General features: G+C 60.9%; 1 protein-coding gene across 1 annotated transcript; it reads right to left on the reverse strand.

Annotated features, from left to right (window-relative positions):
* Position 1: 1 nt before the first annotated feature.
* PTSG_11855 (uncharacterized protein) lies at positions 2 to 21293 on the reverse strand (the record flags this gene model as incomplete). Its single annotated transcript, XM_004996668.1, has 2 exons — positions 2 to 1371; positions 1861 to 21293. The coding sequence occupies 2 exons, from the start codon at positions 21291 to 21293 to the stop codon at positions 447 to 449; spliced, it is 20358 nt and encodes a 6785-aa protein (XP_004996725.1). The 3' UTR covers positions 2 to 446.
* Between the last annotated feature and the right edge of the window lie 487 nt (positions 21294 to 21780).

Genomic DNA, 21780 nt, shown 5'->3' on the forward strand with positions numbered 1-21780 from the left:
GCATAACTCTGCAAATCTAATTCTTGTCATCATGTCATGTCACATCATAAAGCAACGCAATCCCCTCACCACCCGGTTCCGATCCTCTCTGGCCAGTGCGTGAACACCGGACAGACGGTACACAAAGAGCAGAAGACTGAGTTCAAAACACGTCCCTCTCACATTCATACACCCGAACACACATTCTCTAACACACTCACACATTCACTCACACTCACTCACTATTCTCTCACACTCACACTCACTCTCGCATTCACTCTCACACTCACACTCACACTCACACTCACAAGCACACACATGTTATCCCAAAACAAAAGACGAGCAAGAGTGTCAACTCAACAACCATCACGCACCCAGCAGCCCAAACAGTAACCCCTTCCCAAGCAACCCCATACCACACACACGCACACACACACACACACACACACGTAAGCGCGGTCGATCAATTAAAGGTGCGTGTCAGCTATGGACATGCGGCGAAGCTCAACAGGCCTGACTGCAGATTCATCCAAGACCGGCAGCTGGCCAGCAGTGATGCGAGTGCTGTCCAGTGACGTGGGCTCCTCAAAGTCTGCAGTGTCGCCACTGGCGCCCTCTTGAAGATGAATGCCAGCGCGAGAGCCATCCGCACCAGCATCAAAGCGATGTCGATACTGCAGGTGCTCGTGTTGCGCATGCAAATCCACGGTGGTGCTTGGAGACATGTTGAGGGCCGTTTCATCCACGCCTTCGCCAATCACAAGGCCCGGCGCCGCAGTCAGCGCCGCAATCAGATCGTCAAACTCAGCAGTGGTGTCGTCCGCTCGCATGTATGCCCCACTCTGTGCCGTGTCCAACGCAAAGGAGGCCCCCGCAGAATGCGATGAAGCCTTTGCTGGTGAGAGCGATGACTGTGACGGATCATCCAGGTACTTTTGGAACGCCATGCTCGGGGATTGCAGGTAGCGCCCGTCCTTCTTGTCCAGGACCACGACGCCGCCCTGCTCGCTCCTCATCTCCAAAGCGTCTGGAATGCCGACTGACGCCTTGCCACTGTGCCGCTGTCGGCGCAGAGTGATCACAACAGCCGCAAACATGAACACCGCGAGCAGCCACAGCGCCACCGCCCACAGCACGAGTGCCAGGGAAGAAAACAGGGCGCCAAACAGTACAGAAAGGCCGATGACGATGTTGATGCCAGCGGACACACGCAGATTGTACAGGGCGTCAAGGGTGGAGATGCCCTCGTCCTGCTCAATCGAGAACTGCTGCGCATTGAACCGGCAGTGCGATGCTTCGAGGCGCACGAGGCCGAACAGTGTCAGCAGCACCGCCACGCTGCACGGCGCAACAAAGGCCGCATACAATCCAATCTCTTGCTGAATGAACGACCTGCGACACCGCAACGCAGAATTGAGGAGGAGTGCGTCGTGTTGGTCGATGTATGTGTTGGTGGGTGTTGTGTTGGTCGTGGGTGAGACAACGCTCAGCATGTGCTTACACCATCGTGCACGCGTACAACAATACACACGAGCAAACAAGGAAAGCAACCCCACTCACGGCATGCGCAAACGGGCAAGCACAAATGTGTTGCACGTGTTTGATTTGTCACAGCAACTACATGAACACGCACGTGTGCTTTCAAACCAGCGCACTGCATCCATACACATATCACATCATTCACGAGCATCCCTAGTCATTCACAAACAAGCACAGACACAAACACTCGAACAAACAAACACACACACACACACACAAACACAAGCACAACCATGTACACACACACACACACACACACACACACACACACACACACACACACACACACACACACACAAACAAGCATAACCATGCACAAGTACATACGGCCCTGAGTCTTACATTCGCCCGAATCGGCCAACGTCGCCGTACGTGCCCGAAATACCAGTGTCGGAAGCGTCGAGGGCAATGCCAAAGTAAATAGCGACAATGAACGCTGGCACCACCCAGCACAACACGGACCACAACAGCGCCGAGCGCGCTCGCACAATGGCCGACACGTCAACAAGGTCGGCGCAGTACTCGCGAGTGCCTGCAAGCACGGCCGCCGTTGCCAGCGCCAGCGTCACCAGGAGCAGGTAGTGGGTCAGCATGCCGGCGGCAAACGCCAGCGTCTCGTCAACACTCGCACTGCGAACCGTATAGGCTCCGATGATGAAGAGCGAGCCCGCCAGGAACAGAGACACAAACGCCTGCGCGCGGTAGGAGCTGGCGCGACCGCGGCCCCACACCAGGTGTGTCAGCAGCAGCAGCACGCACCCAGCGAGCACAACGCCCGTGCCAGCCATGACAACCAGCGGCACAGGGTCGGTGGTCTCCTCCAAGACGCCGTAGGTGTGTGCCATGTGCGTGCAGGCGCATTCCAAGGTGCCTTGGTCTCCAGCATCAATCGCAAGCTCGCACCCGTCTGTCAGCCACATGCCCTCGTCCCAGTACGCACACCGCGGCTGGCGCACCTCCCCTGCGCCAGCACTGTCCGGGCTGAACGCAAACGTGAAGGTGTTTGTGGGGCCAAGTTCCGCCAGGTCCTCATCCGCGACACTCGCGTGCACAAGGACGCCATCAACAGCCCGCGTGCGCGCAGGAACGGGGAACGTGTTGTCCTGCGCAGCAAAAGCAATTGCCACCAGCGTGTTGCACTGACTGTCGTCCGTTTCGGTTGTGTTTGTACTGCCGCCAGAGAGCAGCGAGTCCAGCGGCTGCAGGACATCGCCCAGGAATGGCGGTGCGTGCAGCTCAACCGTGGTCGCTGCAACAGGGAGGGATGACACGCGCCCGCTGAGCGATGCGGGCCGCGCCCGGGTCACCTCCCACGTCGCCCGTTCGCCAACAAACGAGCGCGTGCAACAACAAGAACAGCCTGCACTGCCGTCAACGGCTTCGTCGCAGTCCACCAGCAACGCAGCGCCAAACTTGCGCAGGAGCGTGTCGATCCAGGGCTGCGGCTGCCGCTGCAGCAGCAGCGCATCCACAACGCCCGCAACGGCCTGCAATTCAACCACAGTTGCCCTCCTCCTCCTCCTCCTCCTCCACATTCCCTCGTCGTGGCCGGCCTGACGTGGATCAGGTTGTGTATGTGAAACGGCAGATGCAGCGCCAGCGCCAGCAGCAACATCAGTCGTGCTTGATGGCACCACCTCAGCGCTAGTGCCGACGAAGGCGTCCAAGATGTTGGACAGGGCGGCGTGCATGAAGAAGAGCGAGTCTGAGCACACGCGATCTGTCTCAGCAAGTCCACTGGCAATGTCAGCGACGCATGTGGTTGAGGAAGCAATGCCGTCGTCAAGCACGACGTCTGCGTTGGACAGCCCCAGGCAGCCTTCGGGAACCAGCACCACGCACACGGTCCCGTCATCGCCGTTGCGGCTCCCAAGCGTGCCAGCCACCGTGTTGGCGGCTCCGCCCTGGCTTGACAGCTTGTCTGCAAACACGACAGTGACGCTGGCAAGCCGGCGAGCTCCGAGACGCGCGCCCTGCAGCGTCGTGTTGGATGTCACCAGCTCCACCGTGAAGTTGCCAATCAGGCCAGCGCCAAGCGCATCCGCAGACGGAATGGTGAGCGCAATGCTGGCCGCTGTCTGCCCCGCCACTAGAGAAACGCTGCCTTGTATGGACACGCTCAAGGTGTCGAAGCGGCCGCGGAAGGCGCGGTACGAGACTGCAAAGCTGCTGTCCAGGCCTCCCGAGCGCTCAACATCGAGCACGGCCTGGTTGTTGCGAACAAGCAGCGCCACACTGCCCTCTGCAAACTGCACAACGCCCAGCGGGTCGTCGCTGGCGGCGACGGTCACCACCACGCTGTTGGCATTGCGCGTCAGCACAACCGGTGTGTCAACAGCGTCCACGCAGGGCAGACTGCTGCGGGAAGGACACGCAAGCACGCGCACCAGCTCCACGACAAACACCTCCTCAAACTCAGGGATGGCGTCGTCGAGAATGTCAAAAGACAGCGTGCTTGTGTTCTGGCCAGGCGCAAACGCAACCACTCCACTTACCGGCGACACATCATCACCAACCGCATCAGTGGCGCCTGCTCCTGCTGTTGCTGTTGCTGCTGCTGCTGCTGTACTTGCGATGGGCGTTGTCGATGCACCATTCGTGACGCTGCCTGCCACACGGATCGCCCAGGACACCAGCAGGTATCCCGATGCACCGGGAACATATGACCCGCCAGACCGCACGAGGGTCAGGGAAGCGCGTGAAGATGCCGCTGCTGTCGCCGCTGTGGACGTTGTTGATGCGGACTCGAAAACGCGAAGCCCACTCGACGCCAGCGCCGCCTCAAACCCAACCGTGCCGTCAGCAACCTCTAGAGGAATGGCAAATGCTGTGCCGCGGGCACTGTCATCAATGGCCACGCCCGAGTTGTCCGAGGACACGGTGGCGCTGGCGACACGCACAAGCACGGTCCGGCCCGCGACCAGGGCCACGCTGTCGCTGATATCAAGCTGGAGGCTCTGACGGGCCTGACCCTCGCTCAACGTGACAGAGAAGACGCAGTCACTGCTGATGGTGGCGACGCCATTGGCTAGGGGACAGCTGCTCAGGTCCGCCATCTCCTGTGCTGTGGGTACGGCGGTGGCTGTGGCAGTGGTGCTGTTGCTTGTGGGTCGCGCGTTCAAATCGACCACGCAGGTGACGACGACTTGATCCACGGTTCCAAACGAGCGCAGTACGTCAAAGACGACGAAACGGGGCGCCCGCTGGGCAACCTGCACCACTTTTGCAGGGGCGCTCATACCAACAATGCCGTATGGGTCATCGCTTGGGGGCACAACAATGGTGACGCTGCGCGCTGTGTCATCGATGCTGCCCTGGTCCGCCACGTCCGCCACAAGCCGCGTGAGGGACACAACAAACACCTCTTGCAGCTCAGGTGTGCTGTCACCAAGCACCTGCAGCGTGAGCACAGCGCTCTGCTGACCCTGCACAAACTCCAGCATGCCAGATGGCGGGCTGATGTCCGTTGACACGTCCTGGGATTGGGTTGTTGCTGCCGCAGAGGAGGCCGTCACCTGCCAGAACACAGACACGGCTCCGAATAGGCCAGCGCTGCGCTGGACGGTGAGCTGCACCGGCGTGGTGGCTGCAGCAGTGCCCGCGCTGGGCTCCTCAACCACGATGCTCCCTGCACCCGCAAACGCAAACCTGCCAGCGGCATCGTCACTGGCTGCCAGGACCACGCGTGTGGTCGTGCGGCCCAGCACGGCCCCGCCAAACACCTGTGTGAGGCGAACAATGAACGACTCGCTCTGCTCTGGCTCGTCGTCATCGGTCAGGGCAACAGAAAAGGAGGCCACCACCTCTCGCGACGCCAGCGTCACCTCGCCCGACTGCACGGGGAAGTCTACCCCAGCCTGTGCTGCTGCTGTTGTTGCCGCTGCTGGTGAGGAGGATGTGCCCCGATCTTCCTCCTCCACCGTCCACAGCACGGTTATGTCCCCGTGCGTGGCCGTGTCGCGCAGCAGGGAGAGGGTCACTGTGCCCTGGCTCTCCTGCGCGCTCACCACGTCGCTGTCCAGCGACACGCGCCCGTACGTGAACACGCCCTCCGTCACAGAGAGTGCCGCCGTGCTGCGAGTAGCGTCAATACCGGGGACAATCCCAGCAGCGTATGCACTTGCAGATGTGGTGCCATCTGCCAGCGACACGCCCATCAGCTCCGCGCCGAGCGTGCCGGAAACCTCCAGTCTCAGCGCCTCTGGTATGGCTGCCTGCACCCGCACCGTTGTCTGTGCGGACGCGAATGTACCCGTGCCCGTGTGTTCCCACGTCGTGGCACTCACGTCCAAGAACAGGCTTGCCACGGGGGCCGCGTACACCAGACGGTACGAAAACGTCAGCGGTCCAAACGTGCCGCCAGCGCGGTGCACGTCCAGCACAGCCGTGCGCGTTTGTGTGTCCAGGTCTGTGACGATTGCGATGCTGCCGTCAGACACTTCGTCCCTGTTGTTGGTACTGGAGACGTTTGCTCGCTCAAGGTAGAGGGTGCCCGCAGGGTTGTCGTTGGCAACCACGACGAGGGCAACAAGCTCAGTGGCAAGGCTGACCCACGTCGCGTTGTGGAGTGAGAAGGTCAGCAGGCACACTTCGTCCCGCTCAGGAAGCTCATCAGAGGGGATGTTGAGCACAATGTCCATGCTTTCTGAGACCGACACTTGGCCTTGCCGGGGCTCTGCACAGGGCACAGCGCTGGTGGGTGTACCTGAAGCAGCTGTCCCTGTTGCCTCCTCAACGCTGCTGAGTCGCCAGCGAAGTGTCGCAGGCAAGGCCGCGGATGCCGTTGTCGGCGCAAAGCGTCCATGCTCACGTTGCAGCCTCAGCGCGAGAGCTTCGCCTTCGTTGGCAATGACAACACCTGCCACACCACCGACCGTGACATCGCTTCCAGCGGCCACCTCGGCCAGATCTGGGCTGGCGAGCCGCACAACCCCTCCAGCAGCGCTCTCCGGCACCAGCGCCGTTGCCTCGAAGGTGTCGTACGTTTGCACCACCACGGGAGCACCAGTCGAGGGCGAGGGTACCGTTGCTTGCACTTGTGTCAATGTGATGCGCAGTCGCGAATCGGTCACCAGCTTCGCATCCAGCGAAAGTGGCAGCCGCAAGAGCGCAGCGTGCTCTCCAGCCCGCAGAATTGTCACCGGATCTGCCTGCGCAATGTCGAGCAAGCCCTCCACAACGAGGAAGCTGTTGTCGCCGCCATCGCTGCTGTATGCCGCGGAAATGTGGGCAACAATGTCACCAAATGTTCCGCCTGCTCGGGTCACGTTGATGGTGACAAGGCGGCTGACTAGATGACGATCAGATGTTGTGACACTGTTGTTTGCCTCATTCGATGTCGTAGCCAGCGTCACCTCCGCGGTGGAGGCAACGTGAAGGGCGCCAAATGGCTCGCCACTCGCTGCGATGGTAACGCGGACCTGGCTGTTGTTGTGCAGCAATGTAACGCCAGGGTTGCTCAGCTGCACGAGCGAAACGACAAACGTCTCTTCCAGCTCGTCTTCACCGTCGGCAACGCAGAGCACGCGAATACGTGTTGATACCACACGTTGTCCCTGGGTTGAGTTGAGCTGAACGGTCGAGAGTGATACGTCTGTCGAGATGTCCGCGCGTGTGGCTCCAGCCCCAATTGGGGACAGTGCCAGCTCTGCAATCAAATCATCATAGGCATCCGGCAGCCGACGCACAGCCAGGGTAATGACTTCGCCTTCCACGCATGTGATGGCACGCTCGCCGCCCTCCGTTTCCAAGAACACGCCGCCGCGCGGGTTGTCGCTTCCAGCGATGACCAAGTCAACATGCCCTCGCTCTGCGTCAATGTGTGGAGCAGATGCGACACTGGCAACGGCGGCATCGTCGCTGCTCTCTTGTGCGGCAGGCTCGGGATGGGAGGACAGTGTGATGCGCACCTGCGCTGCCACCTCTGCAATGTCGTCGGGGTCAATGGTTAGCACAAGCGTCTGGGTGCCTTCGCCCTCATCAAATGTCAGCATGCCGGCCATTTCGCGCAGGACATGCTGCAGGGCGCTTGCACCACCACCACCACCTGTTGCTGTTGCTGTTGCTGTTGCTGTTGCTGTTGTTGTGGACGCGTTGGCTACGCTACCAACAACATCTGCCCGCCAGAACACAGTCGCCGCTGCCATCACAGGGCCCGTGCGAACAACCTTCAACAAAACCCGCACAGGATCTGCATCCTCTGGCTCTGCGTACATGTGCTGCATGGCGAGGGTCTCTTGGGAGAAGGAGAACGTGCCGTAGTACCGGTCGTTGGCAGGCGTGGCAATGCGCAAGGACCGCCGACCTGCATCGCTGTCTGCACGTGCACCATCCTCCACAGCCACAATGGTGAGGGCAAGGGCCTCCTCCCCCTCGGGCTGCTGATCGTTGAGGAACACCAGCTCAACTTCAGCCTCCGTCTGCCCATCGGTGAACTCAATCACCGCCCGTGGCAGAAACGCGTCACCCTCAACATGCACATTCTCAAGCAGGGCAATGTCAACGCTGGTACTTCCTGCATCACCCAGCATGTGAAGGAGCCAGGGCTCGGTGTGTAGCCCCGGTGCAGCTTCAAGCGTGGATGGCAATGCCGCGCCGTTCACCCAGGCCGAGTAGCCCAGATACGAGGTGTCGATGGCAGTGACGTGGTCACCCACACTTGCCTGTGCCACGGCTACAAAGCGACTGGCCTGCACATCATACACGTAAGCCACAACGTGGTGCGCGCTGATGTTGTTGTTGCTGCTACTGCTGTTGTTGTTGTTGCTGTTGTTGCTGCTTGCATCTTCGTCTTGTTCGATGAGCGCAAGCAGTACTGGTGAAAACGACACACTGCTGCTGCCACTGCTACTGACATGATTGAGCGAAGATACACCACGTACACCAAAGGATGGTAGGCCAAGTTGGTCCACAACTGTGTCTGCGGAGAGAACAACAATGTGTACGGGCACCGTATCAGCAGCACCACCGTCTCGTGTCGAAAGCACCTCAACCACCACTGGCGGCATATCAGGGTCACGCTTCACGCCGATGAGAAGCGCCCTCGTGTAGTCCTCCTGAGCATCTGCCCCACCAGCAAACACGTGTGTCCATTGTGCCACGCCGGCCAGGGCCATACTCACGTCCACAGGTTCACCGCTCTCGCTGGCAGCGGCATCAGCTGTCACCTGCAACTGCTCGAGGGTGCCTTGCGGGGTCACGACAAACGCGGCCGCCGTGCCGCTGTCCGCCGACGCAACAAGCAGCAGCGGAGACAACACCGTGGTCACGACCCCAACTTCTTCTGCTGTTGCTTCTGTTCCATCTGCACCAACACTGTGGCGGACAATGCCGGATGTAGCGTGGAAGCTCGTGGGGAAGACGCCCTCAACAACACTGGTCTCTGCCAGCGCGCCATCCTCCGTGACGCGCAGCAGCTTGATCTGCCCCGTCAACTGCCCTTCGTCGTTGTAGTCGCTGCCAACCGCAACATACGCCGTGCTGTTGTTCACCGCAATAAACGCCGTGCACGTTGGATTGACCGTGCTGAGGGTGGCGGTCGGCACCATAAACTCGCCGTCCAGCATGTACAGGGTGGACAGGGACGCCGAGGGGATGATGCTGTTGCGCAGACTGAAGACGGGCAGAAAAACAAACACGTTTTGTCCAACACGCCCCGTGGCCAACGACCGCACGTCTCGGTTGCTCAGCACCTGCTGGGCTTGTGCCGGTGCAACTGTTGTGGCACCAATCTCGTCAGCATTGTTGTTGTTGTTGTTGTTGGTCTGCATCGCATAGAGAACAGTCTGCTGACGTGTCGCCACGACCGCAAACAGGGTGTCGCCTTCAGCAAACGTCACCACGGCTTCTGGCTCTGCCTGCATCTGCACCTGAGGCCACTCGGCCACAGAACGCACCCAATCTGACAACACGCCTGTGCTGGAAGTAGCTGTTTCTGCGGACGGCGATGTCACTGTCGAAAACAGTGACGATGCCGCTGCATCTGTTTCTTCTGCTGTGTCTGCGATTGCCTGCTCAGCTGTGCGTGCAAGTGAGAAGGCGAATTGGCCGGCCGCGCCGGAAGCGCCTGTGGCCGTCTCAAAGTCGAGAGCAACATGTACAGTCACGTTGCCAAAGGCCCCGCCCTGTGCCATATCACGCACAAGCAGTGCCGAGTACACACCCGCAGCCTCGTTGACCCTGACCGTGCCATCGCCAGCAACCACATCGCCATTCATGTGCACAATTCGGAACACACCACGCGCGTTGTCGTTCTCGGCAATCACGATGCGCGTCTCATCCAAGGACCCAACCTCTGGTGGCAGGGTGTAGCTCTGTACAGCTGGTGGCACCATCTCAGCCACGGAAGTGCCATCAGCCAAAGACAGGATCTCCAGCTGTGTGATGCGCACGTGGAACGCCTCTGCCAGCTCGGGATTCGTGTCATCAATCACGTCAATGTTCACGCCGACGGCGTCGCTTGTGGCCGGCAAATCCACGAACGTGGTGAGAAGCACAAAGTCTTCCACGGGAACTGCGCGCTGACGCGCAGGGTCTTGCATGCTGCTGATGGCTTCCAAGTGCACGCGAACGGTGCCCAGGCTGCCGGAGCCTGGCGCGCGCACAACCGACAAGCGTTGTCCCTGGCGCAGTGCTGAGTCACCCTCCGTCGTGTCAACCTCAACCTGGGACAGCTCATACACGCCAAGGGCACTGTCGCTGCTCTGCACGTTCAGCAACACTTCCTGTCTTGCGCTGGGATCAAACACGCCGTTCTCAGACACAGACGTCAAGCGTAGCACAGCCTGCTGAGCCAGCTCTGGCACTGTGTCGGAGACCAGCTCCAGGTGAATCGGCAGCCGCCGTGTTTGCGCACCAAAGAAGGTCAGTTGGCCCGTGTGTGGTGGCAGAAACTGTGCCCGGGCTTCTCCCGTCAGCGCCCAGGTGACAACAAGTTCGCCACTCGTCGCAACGTCAAGTCGCTGAACCCACACTGTTGCGTTGCTGGACAGCCCGCTTGTGCCCACAGCTCCATCATCGCCATTGCCAGCCACCACCGTGCCGTCATCGGCTGCGTCTTCACTCAACAGGATGGCTGCGCCAGCCGCTTCAAATGCAACGCGATCGTCGTCGGGACGGGCGACAACCGCCACCTCGCTCTGTGCTGTATCCAGCTCCCCACCGTTGTATGTCCGCAAGAGCCTCAGCGCGTATGTGTTGATGACATTGGGAACACCGTCATCCAGCAGCTGCACATCAAAGGCTGCTTGCATCACCCCAACGCCCAGCGTCACGTTGCCCTGGGCGTGGTCAAATCGTACTGCTGGTGCATCTGCCTCGATGCCGCTGCCAGCATGCACAATCTCCCATTCAACAAGAATCTCTTTAAGGGCGGCCACGGAACGTGCGACGCTGATGTTGAACACATTGCCTTCTGCAGCGCTGATGCGCCTGGCACTGGTGCTGTTGGCCGCGCCGGCAACACTGACCAGCCCGCCCGGGTTGTCGCTCTCCTCAACTTCCAATCGGACCGTGCTGTTCCTGCCGCTGGTCACGCTGGCCACGCCGCTGGCGTTCACAAGGGACACGTCAAACTGCTGCACAATCTCGGGCACAGCATCATCCACCACAAACACATCAAAGCTCACGCGCATCTCACCCTCCGCAAACACAACGCAGCCCTCTGCAGGCGACAGCTGCTGCGCTACCGAGACAGAAGCTCCTGTGGCGTGCGTTGTTGAGTTGTCTGTCACCGTTGACATGGTATCCGTGCTCGCGTCTGACGTGGCTTGCTCCGCAGCAACCGCCATCGCCATCCAGCACACCGTGGATGTGCCCTTGGTGCTGACAGACCGCTGCACATCAAACTGCACGCGCTGCCCTTCCGCGCCAGCCACAACAGCGACACTGCCTTGACTTGGTGACGTCATTGCTGGCGGTGCCGCCGCTGCTGCTGAGAGAGAGAACAGGCCATTGACGTCATCGTTGGCAGCAACACCCACAATCGTGGGCGTTGCAACACATTCTGGGCCAGCACCTGGGTGGGTGTACCCTTGTGGCGAGACAAGCTCGCATTGCACGATGTCCACCACAGCCAGCTCCAACCCTTCGGGCATGGTGTCATCTGCCAGCGGCAACACGACGAGCGCTTCCTCTGCGCCAGACGGAATCCGTACAGTAGCTGTCTGCGTGCTGCTGTTTTGCAAATCGGCCAGGGAGATGCTGCTGATACTGTCAGTCACTGTGGGGAACGCGTGCAGGTGAATGTCGAGAACGAACAGCAGTCCAAGATCCGTGGTTGCGCCCGTACTTGTGTTTGCACTTGTCACAGTGTCTTCCTCTGTAGCTGACACGACGAGGTGACCCGCCGCATCTTGGTCGTACAACAGGCACAGGTCACGTGTGCTGCCAGCAAGCACGAAGGCAGCGCACTCAAAGTCAGCCTGCGTCAAACATGCACGCGCGCACGCGACAGCGTCTTCATCGCCATCACGGGCAGGCACCATGGCCGTGAAGTTTAGCAGCGCTTCGGTGGTGGCTTGAGCTGCCCCAGACGTGGCGTTGTTCTTGCTGCTGCAGCCGCTTGTCATGGCGGTCGTGGAGTTTGTGGCTGTGGTTGTGGTGTTTGATTCTGGGCCCATGCTAGCCGTGTCCAAGCAGATTGGAATGGTGATGGGGGACTGCGACATGAACCAGTCAAGTGGGTCGAGGGGGCGAATGCGAACCGTCACATCCACCTCGCCCAGCAGCCCCAAACTGCGGACAACGCGCAGCGCCCCACCGGCAGGGCTGTCCTCACGCACAACCTGGTTCTCGGGAATGAAGAAGCGCCCAAAGTCGTATGCGTTATCGGATGGCAATACTGTCACGTTCGCTGTCTGTGCGCTTGCACGCACGCCCGCCATGGCGCCGGCCGTGGTGGACACCACATTCAGGGTGAGCTCAAACCACTCCGCACCCTCCGGCACCTTGTCGCCGACCACTCGCGCCGTGACGTTAACCTGCCTCTCCCCAGGCTGGAAGTGCACAATCACTGAGCCGTTGCTGACCGGCACAACGGAAGCAGTCGACGTCGATGGTGAGAGCACCACTTCGTGCGATGACGTTGTGCCGTCCGCCATGGACAGCACCAGTTCAACGCTCTCCGCAGCGCCCTGATCGCGCGTCACAGTCACAGTCACCACCTCGTCCTCCGCGGCCACGTACACGTGTTGGCTTGCGTGCTGGGTGGACTTCAAGTGCCACAGCGACAGGCCAAAGAGGCCCGCGGGAAAGTCGTCTTGAGCAACAGCAATGTCGATGACACCCATGTTGTCGACGCCTTGGACCTGTGCCATGCGTGCATCCATTGTCGTGGCGGGGAGGCTAAGCCCAAGCCGCACGGTGTAGTTGAAGTTTGCAGCCGTGTCATCACGAACTTGCACGGCCACGTCGCTTTCGCGCTGGCCTTCTTCAAACACCACCCACGTGGGTGAAATACGGAGGTTGTTTGTGTCGGCCAGCGCAAACGTGGCCGTGTCCAGGACGCGAGCGTCGTGCTGCACTCCAACAAAGACGATGCTTGCATTCACGGCTACCAGCGCCCCACCCGTGCGGACGATATGCATGGTTGCGTTGTCGCCCTCGCTCAACTCCAGACGTGACTGCGCATACTGCACAGTGCCACCAGGAAAGTCGCTGTGGGCAATGCGCAATTGCGCTGTGTCTTGTTGGCCGAGCACGCCCTTGCTGCTGGGCGCAATGCTAAGCACCAAGGTGGCGCTCTCCGCGAGCTCGGGCACAGCGTCATCGGTGATTTCCACATCAAAGTGCAGCGTGGGCTGCGTTTCCTCGCCGTGCACGCCGGAAGCAAACACCAGTGTTCCGTTTAGCCCCGTCGACACCGCAAAGTCGCCTGCAGACGCAAGCCCCGCACTCCCCATGTTCGTGTCGTTGTGTGATGTTGCACGGCTGGATGTGTCAATGGCCCACATGACCATCGTGTCCTCAAACGTCCCGGCAAACCGGGTCACACCAATGCGCGCCACTTGCCCTTCCTCAGTATGGACAATGGACGAGGCAAACGCGAACCGCCCATAAGGGTCGTCGCTCTCCTCAATCACCACCACGCGCTTCTCGGTGTTGCCGGTGCTGTCCGTGGCAATGCTCAGTGCACCACCAAGCGCGTCGCTGGCAGCAACTGCTATATCGTCATTGCCACTGCTGCTGCTGCCTGCGTCAGTGCTCAACACCAGCCGCGCGTTGCTCAGGTGCACAAACACCTGCTCCTGCACTTCAGGCAACTCGTCGTCGAGAATGTCAAGCGTAATCACCTTCTCCGCCTCACCTGCAGCAAAGTCGAGTGTCGTGTGCAGACCAACATAGTCCAGACCCTCCACGCTGGCATTGGCCGTGCTGTACGTCTCCCGAACATACACCGTCCACTCGCTCAGGACATCAGCGATGTCGGAAATGCCCACAGTGGGTTCACGTTGAAGAGCAAAGAGCGCACAAGTGAAAGTGGAGGCGGCACCATTGCTGCCTCTGACATTGCGTGTATCTGTCGCGTTGAGATCAGCGGCATTACTGGTGGTGCTGTTGCTGGTGGTGTTGGGTTGAAACCAGCCAAACGCCACACAATCGACGGTGGCGTTGGTGATGCACATGCTTGCACACTCCTCCACTTTGCTTGCAGCTGACCAGCTTGCAACGGTGACGTCGCTGACGTCCATGGTGCTGGTGCTATTCCCGCTGCTGTCGCCTGTGGTTGCGCTGGCGTTCTGAGTCTGTGCAAGCATTTCGGCCACATCAACCATTGCCATTGGCAAAGAAAAGAGTGACATCAACTCGTCTGCCGTGTCCACATCAACGAGAACACGACCCTCAGTGCCACGCAGCCGCTGCACGCGGATGGTCGCCTGCGACGACTCCCCATCACCGCCCTCCGCCACCCGTGAGCGAAGCACCGCAAAGGAGAACAGGCCGTACGCGTTGTCGTTGGCTGCAATGCCAATGTCCAGTGATGCTGCGGCGCCTTGCGCCACAGAGATCTCGGCACCGCGCGCAGAGAGAATGAGCAGCGAAAACGCCTCGGGCAGTTCAGGTACCGTGTCATCGACGACAGTAAAGGCGAGGCTTGCTGTGGTTTGCCCAATTTCCAGCGTCGTCGTGCCGGCCGCAGGGACAATATCGCCAGTGTCCGGCTCAATCGCCCACTGCACCACGACGCGATCGTAGGCGGACGGTCCGCGGCGCAGGGTCGCCGAGAATGCAGCGCCCTCCTTCAGCGACAGCAGAGTGGGCGGTGCCGGTGCAAACGCCACAGCACACTCGGGGCAAGAGCGCAGCACGAATGTCGCCTCGTCACGCACAACGCGGCTTTCACCCAGGCTGTTAGTGACGTTGACAATGTACACGGTCAGCCCTTGCCCGTCAGGGATGTCTGCCACGACAGAGGCACTGAGAGGCACCACCACTGTGGCGCGGTCGCTGTCAGCAGCATCGCCATCAGTTACCTCACCAAACCACCTTGCTGGAAACACCACGGTGGCACGGAAGCGGCTCAGGTCGTGTGTGGTACTGCGCTGTGCTGCTGTGGCGCGAGCAGCAAGCTGCACGACGACGTCACCGTAGTATCCGACGCTCCTCTGTACGGTCACAGTCACGTTTCCTTCTCCGCGCAGAACATCCACTGCACCCAGCGGCTGTACGAGCTCAAGCACGCCATATGCGTCGTCGCTGGAGTCCACTACCACCGCAGCATCCAGCAGCACAGTGCCCGCACCAACGACCGTCGCGCCTTCACTGCCACGCCGCGCAGGCAGGAGGGGGATGAGGGATCCAGTACCGGAAACTGCTGTACTGGATGCTGTTGTGGCTGTCAGGGACAGCGTGCCTTCCTTTGGCAGCTCAGGTACCGTGTTGTCCACCGGGGCAAGCGTGAACCCTGCCTCTGTCTGGCCGTGGGCAAGCACCACTTGCTGTGGAAACGTCAAGTCGTCCATGCGCAAGGTGGCGCTTTCTCCCTGCTTGATTCTGGAGATTTGCTCCGAGGCCGCGCCCAAGGAGACGTTCAGGTACACGGCACCAAATGAGCCAGCAACACGCTTCACAGACAGCACGGCAACGGTGTTGCCTGTCTCAGCCAGCGTAACCATGGCTCTTGTCCCGTTGGAGCTGCTATCAACACTGATTTGTGCTTCACCGCTGTTGATGCGCGTCGTATTGACACTCGTGCCATTGCTGTGGATGGTTGTGTTGACGTACTCCCACAGCAGGACGCCAAAGCGCGCCTCTTGGGGTGGCGTGACGAGAGTGGTCACGCGGGGACCAAGGCGCGGCGAGACCCCCTGTGGTGTTGTCACTACCGTGCCATCCTGCTGCTCCACAGAGATGACGGTTACGCAGAAGCGTGTGTTCTCTGCGAGCGACAATGAAAACGTGTCGGGAATGGGCACATTCGCTGATGCGACTGCCTGCCCTTCCGCAAATGGCACTTGCACAACCTCCTGCAGACCTTCCTCCGCCACGGAAACACAGCCGGCGTTGTTGTGGTCAATGTGCAGCCGCACGCGTGCGCGAATGTCGGAGAAGAGCCCTCCAGAGCGTGCCAGTGTAAAGGACAGGTTGCGGTGCGTTGCAGATGCGATCACGCCGGCAGCAGCAAGGTCAACCACGCCATGGGGGTCGTCATTGGGAAGAATGGTCACAATGGCCGTCGATGCGTCCTGGGCAATGCTTGACGCACCAGGCGTCTCGCCCAAGGTCACCGCTGCCACTTGCTCAAGCTCCGGCACGCTGTCGTCCACAACGCGAAGCGTCAGCGTGGATGTGCTTTGGCCATCCTCAAACCACACGCTGCCATTGTGCGGTTGCAAAGAGGCTGCAGCGCCGCTGCCATCGGTGCTGACCGTGAACGGGACCGCCAGGCGCCCAAGCGTGCTCACTGTGCGCTGCACCGACAAGGTGATGGTGCGGTTTGTCTCTGCCACCGTATTCAGCCCAAGGACGAGCGACGCCGGTGCGAAGCGAAAGAGCCCACGCGCGTTGTCGTTTTCCGGGATGCGCACCAGCGTGTGGGTCGGGGCACCTGCTACCATAGCGTCCAGCTGCAGGTCCTCTGCTGCTAGCGTGCCCGCCCCGCTCACGACAGAGCCCAGCTTCACAACAAAGCCTTCGTCCAGCTCGGGCTGGCCGTCGGCTGCGATGGCAAACGCAACCTGCGCCACTTGCTGTCCGGGTGCAAACACCACCGTCGCAAGCAGCTCATCAACGGAGACCGGCACCAGAGACACAGCGCTGTTGCTGCTGCTGGTGGTGGTGCTGGCGGCGGCGGTGCCAGAGTTGTTATTGATACTGTCTGATGCTGTCGCTGAGAGGGAAAAGTCGCTGCCGGCAAGCGTGGGAAGAACGCGTGTTGGATTCAGGGTGCTTCTATAGGCAGCGTCGCCGCCCAGTGGCGTGGCGATGTGCTGCTCCGTGCCGTTCACCAGCACATGCAAAGTGACCCGCATGCTGCCAAACAGGCCGCCGCGCCTGACGATGCCAACCTGGGCACGCTGACCCTCGCTCGACACAACAAGCGAGGAGAGGAGCTCGGGGCGCCCGTACGGGTCGTCGTTCTCCAGGATGGCCACCTGCAGCACGTCGCCGGCCATGATTGCTGGCTCAGCGGGCTGCGTGGCGGTCGTCTCAAGCAGCACGGGCGAGCCCAGCACAACCCACACCACTTCGGTCACCTCTGGCACAGCGTCCTCAAGCACGCTTAGCACAAGTTGCTTGTGCGTTTCGCCGTCCTCGAAGATGACGCTGCTTGTGCTCAACAAAACGTCGCCACCGGGACCGGTGTCGGCAAAAGCTGAGGCCGTTTGGTTGTAATCATAGTTTGCATTCGGCGCTGCTGCGCCATTGTCAGGGTCACCGCCATCGTCGCTGCTTTGGTTCTGCAGCTCCCGCGCCCCAATGAGCTCCACAGGAACCTGCACAGTGCCCTCGGTGCCAAACGTGCGCGTCACGGAGATGGTGACGGCTGCCGGCTCTGACACCGCCACCGCACGGATAACGCGCAGGGTAAAGGTGCCTTGCTCCACGGAAGGAACAACGGTGCCATCAGCCGACAGGTGGACGTCAAATGGAGCCGAGGTGTCGTCGAACGCGACATGAGCACCGCTTGCACCGGTGATGTTGGCGCTGAAGAGCCCGTGTGGGAAGTCGCTTGCCTCCAGGGTGATGCTGGCCAGGATGCGCTGTGCATCGAAGCGCGCGCCACCGCTCAGCTCCGTCAGCGCAAGCACAAACTCGTCCTGGTACTCTGGGATTGTGTCGTCCTCGATGCTGATGATGATGGGAACAGAGGCGACGCCTTGCTCAAGCACCACCACCCCAGATGTCGGGTGCAGTGCGGTGATGGTGCTAGTTAGGGCAGACCGGAGCTCCCAGCCAACCGTTGTGCGGCCCACTGTACCTTGGGCGCGGTGCACAAACACCGTCATGCTGCCGTCTTCCTCCTGAACCCGCAGCGTGAGCGAGTCGTTGCGAACGCCAACCACCCCATACGGGTCGTCGCTGGCGAGGACTGTCAGTGCAACGGTGCCATTTGTGATGCCACTATCGCTGCTGCCGTCGTCACCGCCACTGCCATTCGCAGCATACTCCGCGTCGGTTTTGAGCCTCGCACCACCGGTGGCGTTGATCAGCCGCAGTGTAAAGGCAGCGTCCAGCTCGGGAAGCGTATCGTCAGCGACGGAAATTGCAATGGATGCTTCCCGCACACCATCCCCAAAAGTAACCACGCCACTGCTACGCACAAAGGCTGGTGGCGGTGCTGTCGTTGTCATTGTTGTTGTTGTTGGTGGTGGTGCTGGAGACTGCGGGACAATCTCCCACTGGGCCTGCACAATGCCAAAGGCGCCGCGTGTGCGAACAACGGGCACCAGCAGCGTGCTCGGAGCAATCGCCCCTGTACCTTCCTCGCCGGGCGATGGGGGTTCTGCAAGCGTAACAGAGGCACCAAAGTCGGGTGCGATGGCCAGAACACCATTTGCATCGTCACTCGCAGGCACGACAATTGTCTTGCGCGTGCCTTGGGGCGCAAAGGCCGACTGGTTTGTGTAGCCGCCAGAGATGCTGGTGAGCGTGAGGATGTGCGTGCTCTCCAGCTCCGGCACATCGTCGGGGACGATGGGGACAACCAGTGTGGCGTTGATGGCCGCTTCTTCAAACGTCAGGGTGCCGTTGAGGGTGGAGAAGCTCGCGGCGTCACTCGTGGCGAGGTGCCACGCAACCTCCACTGCACCAAACGCACCCGCATTGCGTTTGACGACAATGCCGGCGGGTTGCTCGCCCGCTTCGGGCTCACGCACGACCACAAGCGCTTGGTCCGGCTGCTCAAAGGAGAAGACGCCCGATGCCATGTCGTTGGCGGGAATCACGACCGTGCAAACGGTCTGGTTGCCGAGGGCGGTGGCGTGGGTGAGGTCCTGATTGATGGGCCGCACGCTCTCGAGCACAAGCTGCAGTGCCTCGTCCGCCTCGGGCTCGTCGTCGTGCAGGACGGTGACGCTGACCGCCTGTGATGCCTGACCCTCCGTGAAGAGGAGTGCAGAGACGGCGTCAATGTAGTCCACCCCACGCGAGGCGGCCGCAATGCCAGGTGCGCCCGCCAGGATGCGGTAGCGCACAAGCACGCTGCCCCTTGTTGTCGTGCGCGTGATGGCGACGGACGCCGTGCGGAAGAGATCGTTCGACGGCTCAGGCACGGAGACATACGCGGCGCCCAGCTCAAACACGCCCAGGGGCGCGTCACTCGCTTCAATGGCAAAGTCGATTGCGAATGCGCTGGGGTGCGCCGTGGAGATGACGGCGCCGTTGGTGGCGTTGCCGAGCGTCAGCGTGAACACCTGCCTCAGCTCCGGGATGTCATCGTCAGTCGCAGCGATGACAATGTGCCCGGTCGTCTGTACGTCCTCAAACACGAGCGTGCCGCGCCAGCTGTCCAGGTTGTCCGCAGGGGACCCAAATTCCACCACGTCCGGGGATGCCGATGCCAGTGCTGCCGCTGACGGTGCCACGCGCCAGTCCACGGTGACGGTGCCGTGCGTTCCCCACAGGCGCTGCACGGCGACGCTGAGCGGGTGCGTGCTGCCTTCCAGCAGACTGATGGAGGCGGTGTCTTCGAGCTGCAGCAGGCCGTTTGGGAAGTCATTGCGCGGTACGATGACCCGCGCCGTCGTGCTTGTGCCCAGCGCTGCCTGGTCTGCGCTGAAGCTGATGCTGCTGGCCCGTGTCAGCTGCAGCGCCCACTCCTCCGTAAACTCTGGGATGTCATCCGCGGCGACTTCAAACTCGAGCAAGGCCCATGTTTGGCCTGGCTGAAACCCCAGCACGCCCGATCTCGGCGCGGACGCTGTGTTGTTGGACGTTGCTGCCCACTCGAGGCGTGCCTCGCCAAACGCGGCGCCGGTGCGGGTAACGTTGAAGATGGCCACGTGCGGCTGCAGTGCGTCCTCATCGGGCTCTGCAATGACAACCACGGGTGAAGCACCGCTGCTGGCGGTTGCGGTGTTGAGCTGAAACTGGAATTGGCCGCCAGCGACGTCGCTCGCTTGGATGACGACGAGCATGGACGAGTTTTCAAACACACGCGCTGCGGCGGTGCCTTCGGCGGTACCAGACAGCGCCAGAGTTACAACAAAGGCCTCGTTCGGCTCCGCGACAGCGTCCGTGCTCAGCGGTACGAGGACGGTTGCCGTTGTTTGGCCCTCTGCAAAGGTGACAACCCGAGAGACAGGGGTGTAGTCCTGCGCTGGTGTTGCTGTTGCGAGGACGAGCGGGTCGTCCGCGAACCAGTCGAAGCTGCTCTGGACGGCGGCAGAGACCGCACTGGCGTCGCTGGTTGTCTCGACGAGGACCTGCGCCGTACCCAGCGCGCCGGAAGCACGGGCAATGGTGAGGGCGGCGGCGTGGCTGGCGGTGCCTGTTTTCTCGCGCACGCCCAGCTCTGCCAGGGCGAAGGAGAAGCTGCCCAGCGGGTAGTCATTGGCGCTGATGACGACGTCCATGCTGGTCAGGTCGGAGTTGGCGGAGAGGGAGGCGCCGCCGCTGACAACCTGGGTGAGGCTGAGCACAAACGACTCCTGCAGCTCAGGCACGTCATCGTTGATGACGGGAATGATGAGGTTGACGGAGGAGTCGCCCTGGTCGAAGACGAGGGTGCCCGATGCGAGGGCAAAGTCGTCCTCGCCGCCGCCGATCTCCCACGCCACGGTCTGCTCGCCAAAGCGGCCGCCAGACCGCCCAATGACGGCAATGAGCGCGCTGCCCTCGCTTGTGACGGTGGGCCCGCTGGGACCACCAAAGTTGATGAAGGCGATGGTGCCGTACGGATTCTCGTTGAGCGGGACGGTGACGGTGAACGCGTCCTGGGCTATGGAGACGCCGGAAACGGGCGCAAGGAGGCTGAGGCGCAAGGCGAAGGTCTCGTTGAGCTCTGGCCCATCGTTTGACTCAACCACAAACACCCACGACGCAGAGGAGCTGCCGGCAAACAGGGCAAACTGTGCCTGCATGGGGAAGAAGTCGTCAGACTCCAGCGTCTGCGTCTGGATGGGGTCGACGGTGATCTCAACAATGACGTTGCTGGGCAAGGGCTCCGATGCGGACACGAGCACGGACAGGGCGTCGCCTTCCCGCGCAACGGCGCAGTCCTCGCCCTGCGCCAAGGAGGCGCATTGCCTCTGGATGCTCAGCTGTGTTGTGGCGTGTGCGGGACTCACGACACAGAGCGCAAGCAGGCACAGCATGGCCACCACACGTGCCATCGCTGGCCACCTTTCCGCTGTCATTTTGTTCTGGGCTCGTACGGGGCGCACCTGCAACCCCTTTATGGCGTACGTGTGCGAGAGAAAGTTTGTGTGTGTGTGTGTGTGTGTGTGTGTGCGTGAGTGTGTGTGTGGATGTGCGTGTGTGTGGGTGTGGATGTGTGTGTGTGGATGTGCGTGAGTGTGTGTGTGGATGTGTGTGTGTGTGGATGTGCGTGAGTGTGTGTGTGGATGTGCGTGAGTGTGTGTGAGAGCGATGAACAACAAGTTGACTTGAAGGCGGCGTGCAAAGCAAACAAACTAATCTCTGTGAGACACCAGCAAACCAACACACACAGAGAGACGCACGCATATCCTTCACCTTTTCAGGACCGAGGGCCTGACAATGGCACCGCAAGTAGCCTCGACTGGTGATGGCGAGGTCGCAAAGGGCGGACGTTGAAACCTTGTGCCACTTGTATGTGTGTGTGTGTGTGTGTGTGTGTGT

This window comes from Salpingoeca rosetta (genome assembly GCF_000188695.1).
Source record: "Salpingoeca rosetta unplaced genomic scaffold supercont1.5, whole genome shotgun sequence".
NCBI lineage: Eukaryota > Choanoflagellata > Craspedida > Salpingoecidae > Salpingoeca > Salpingoeca rosetta.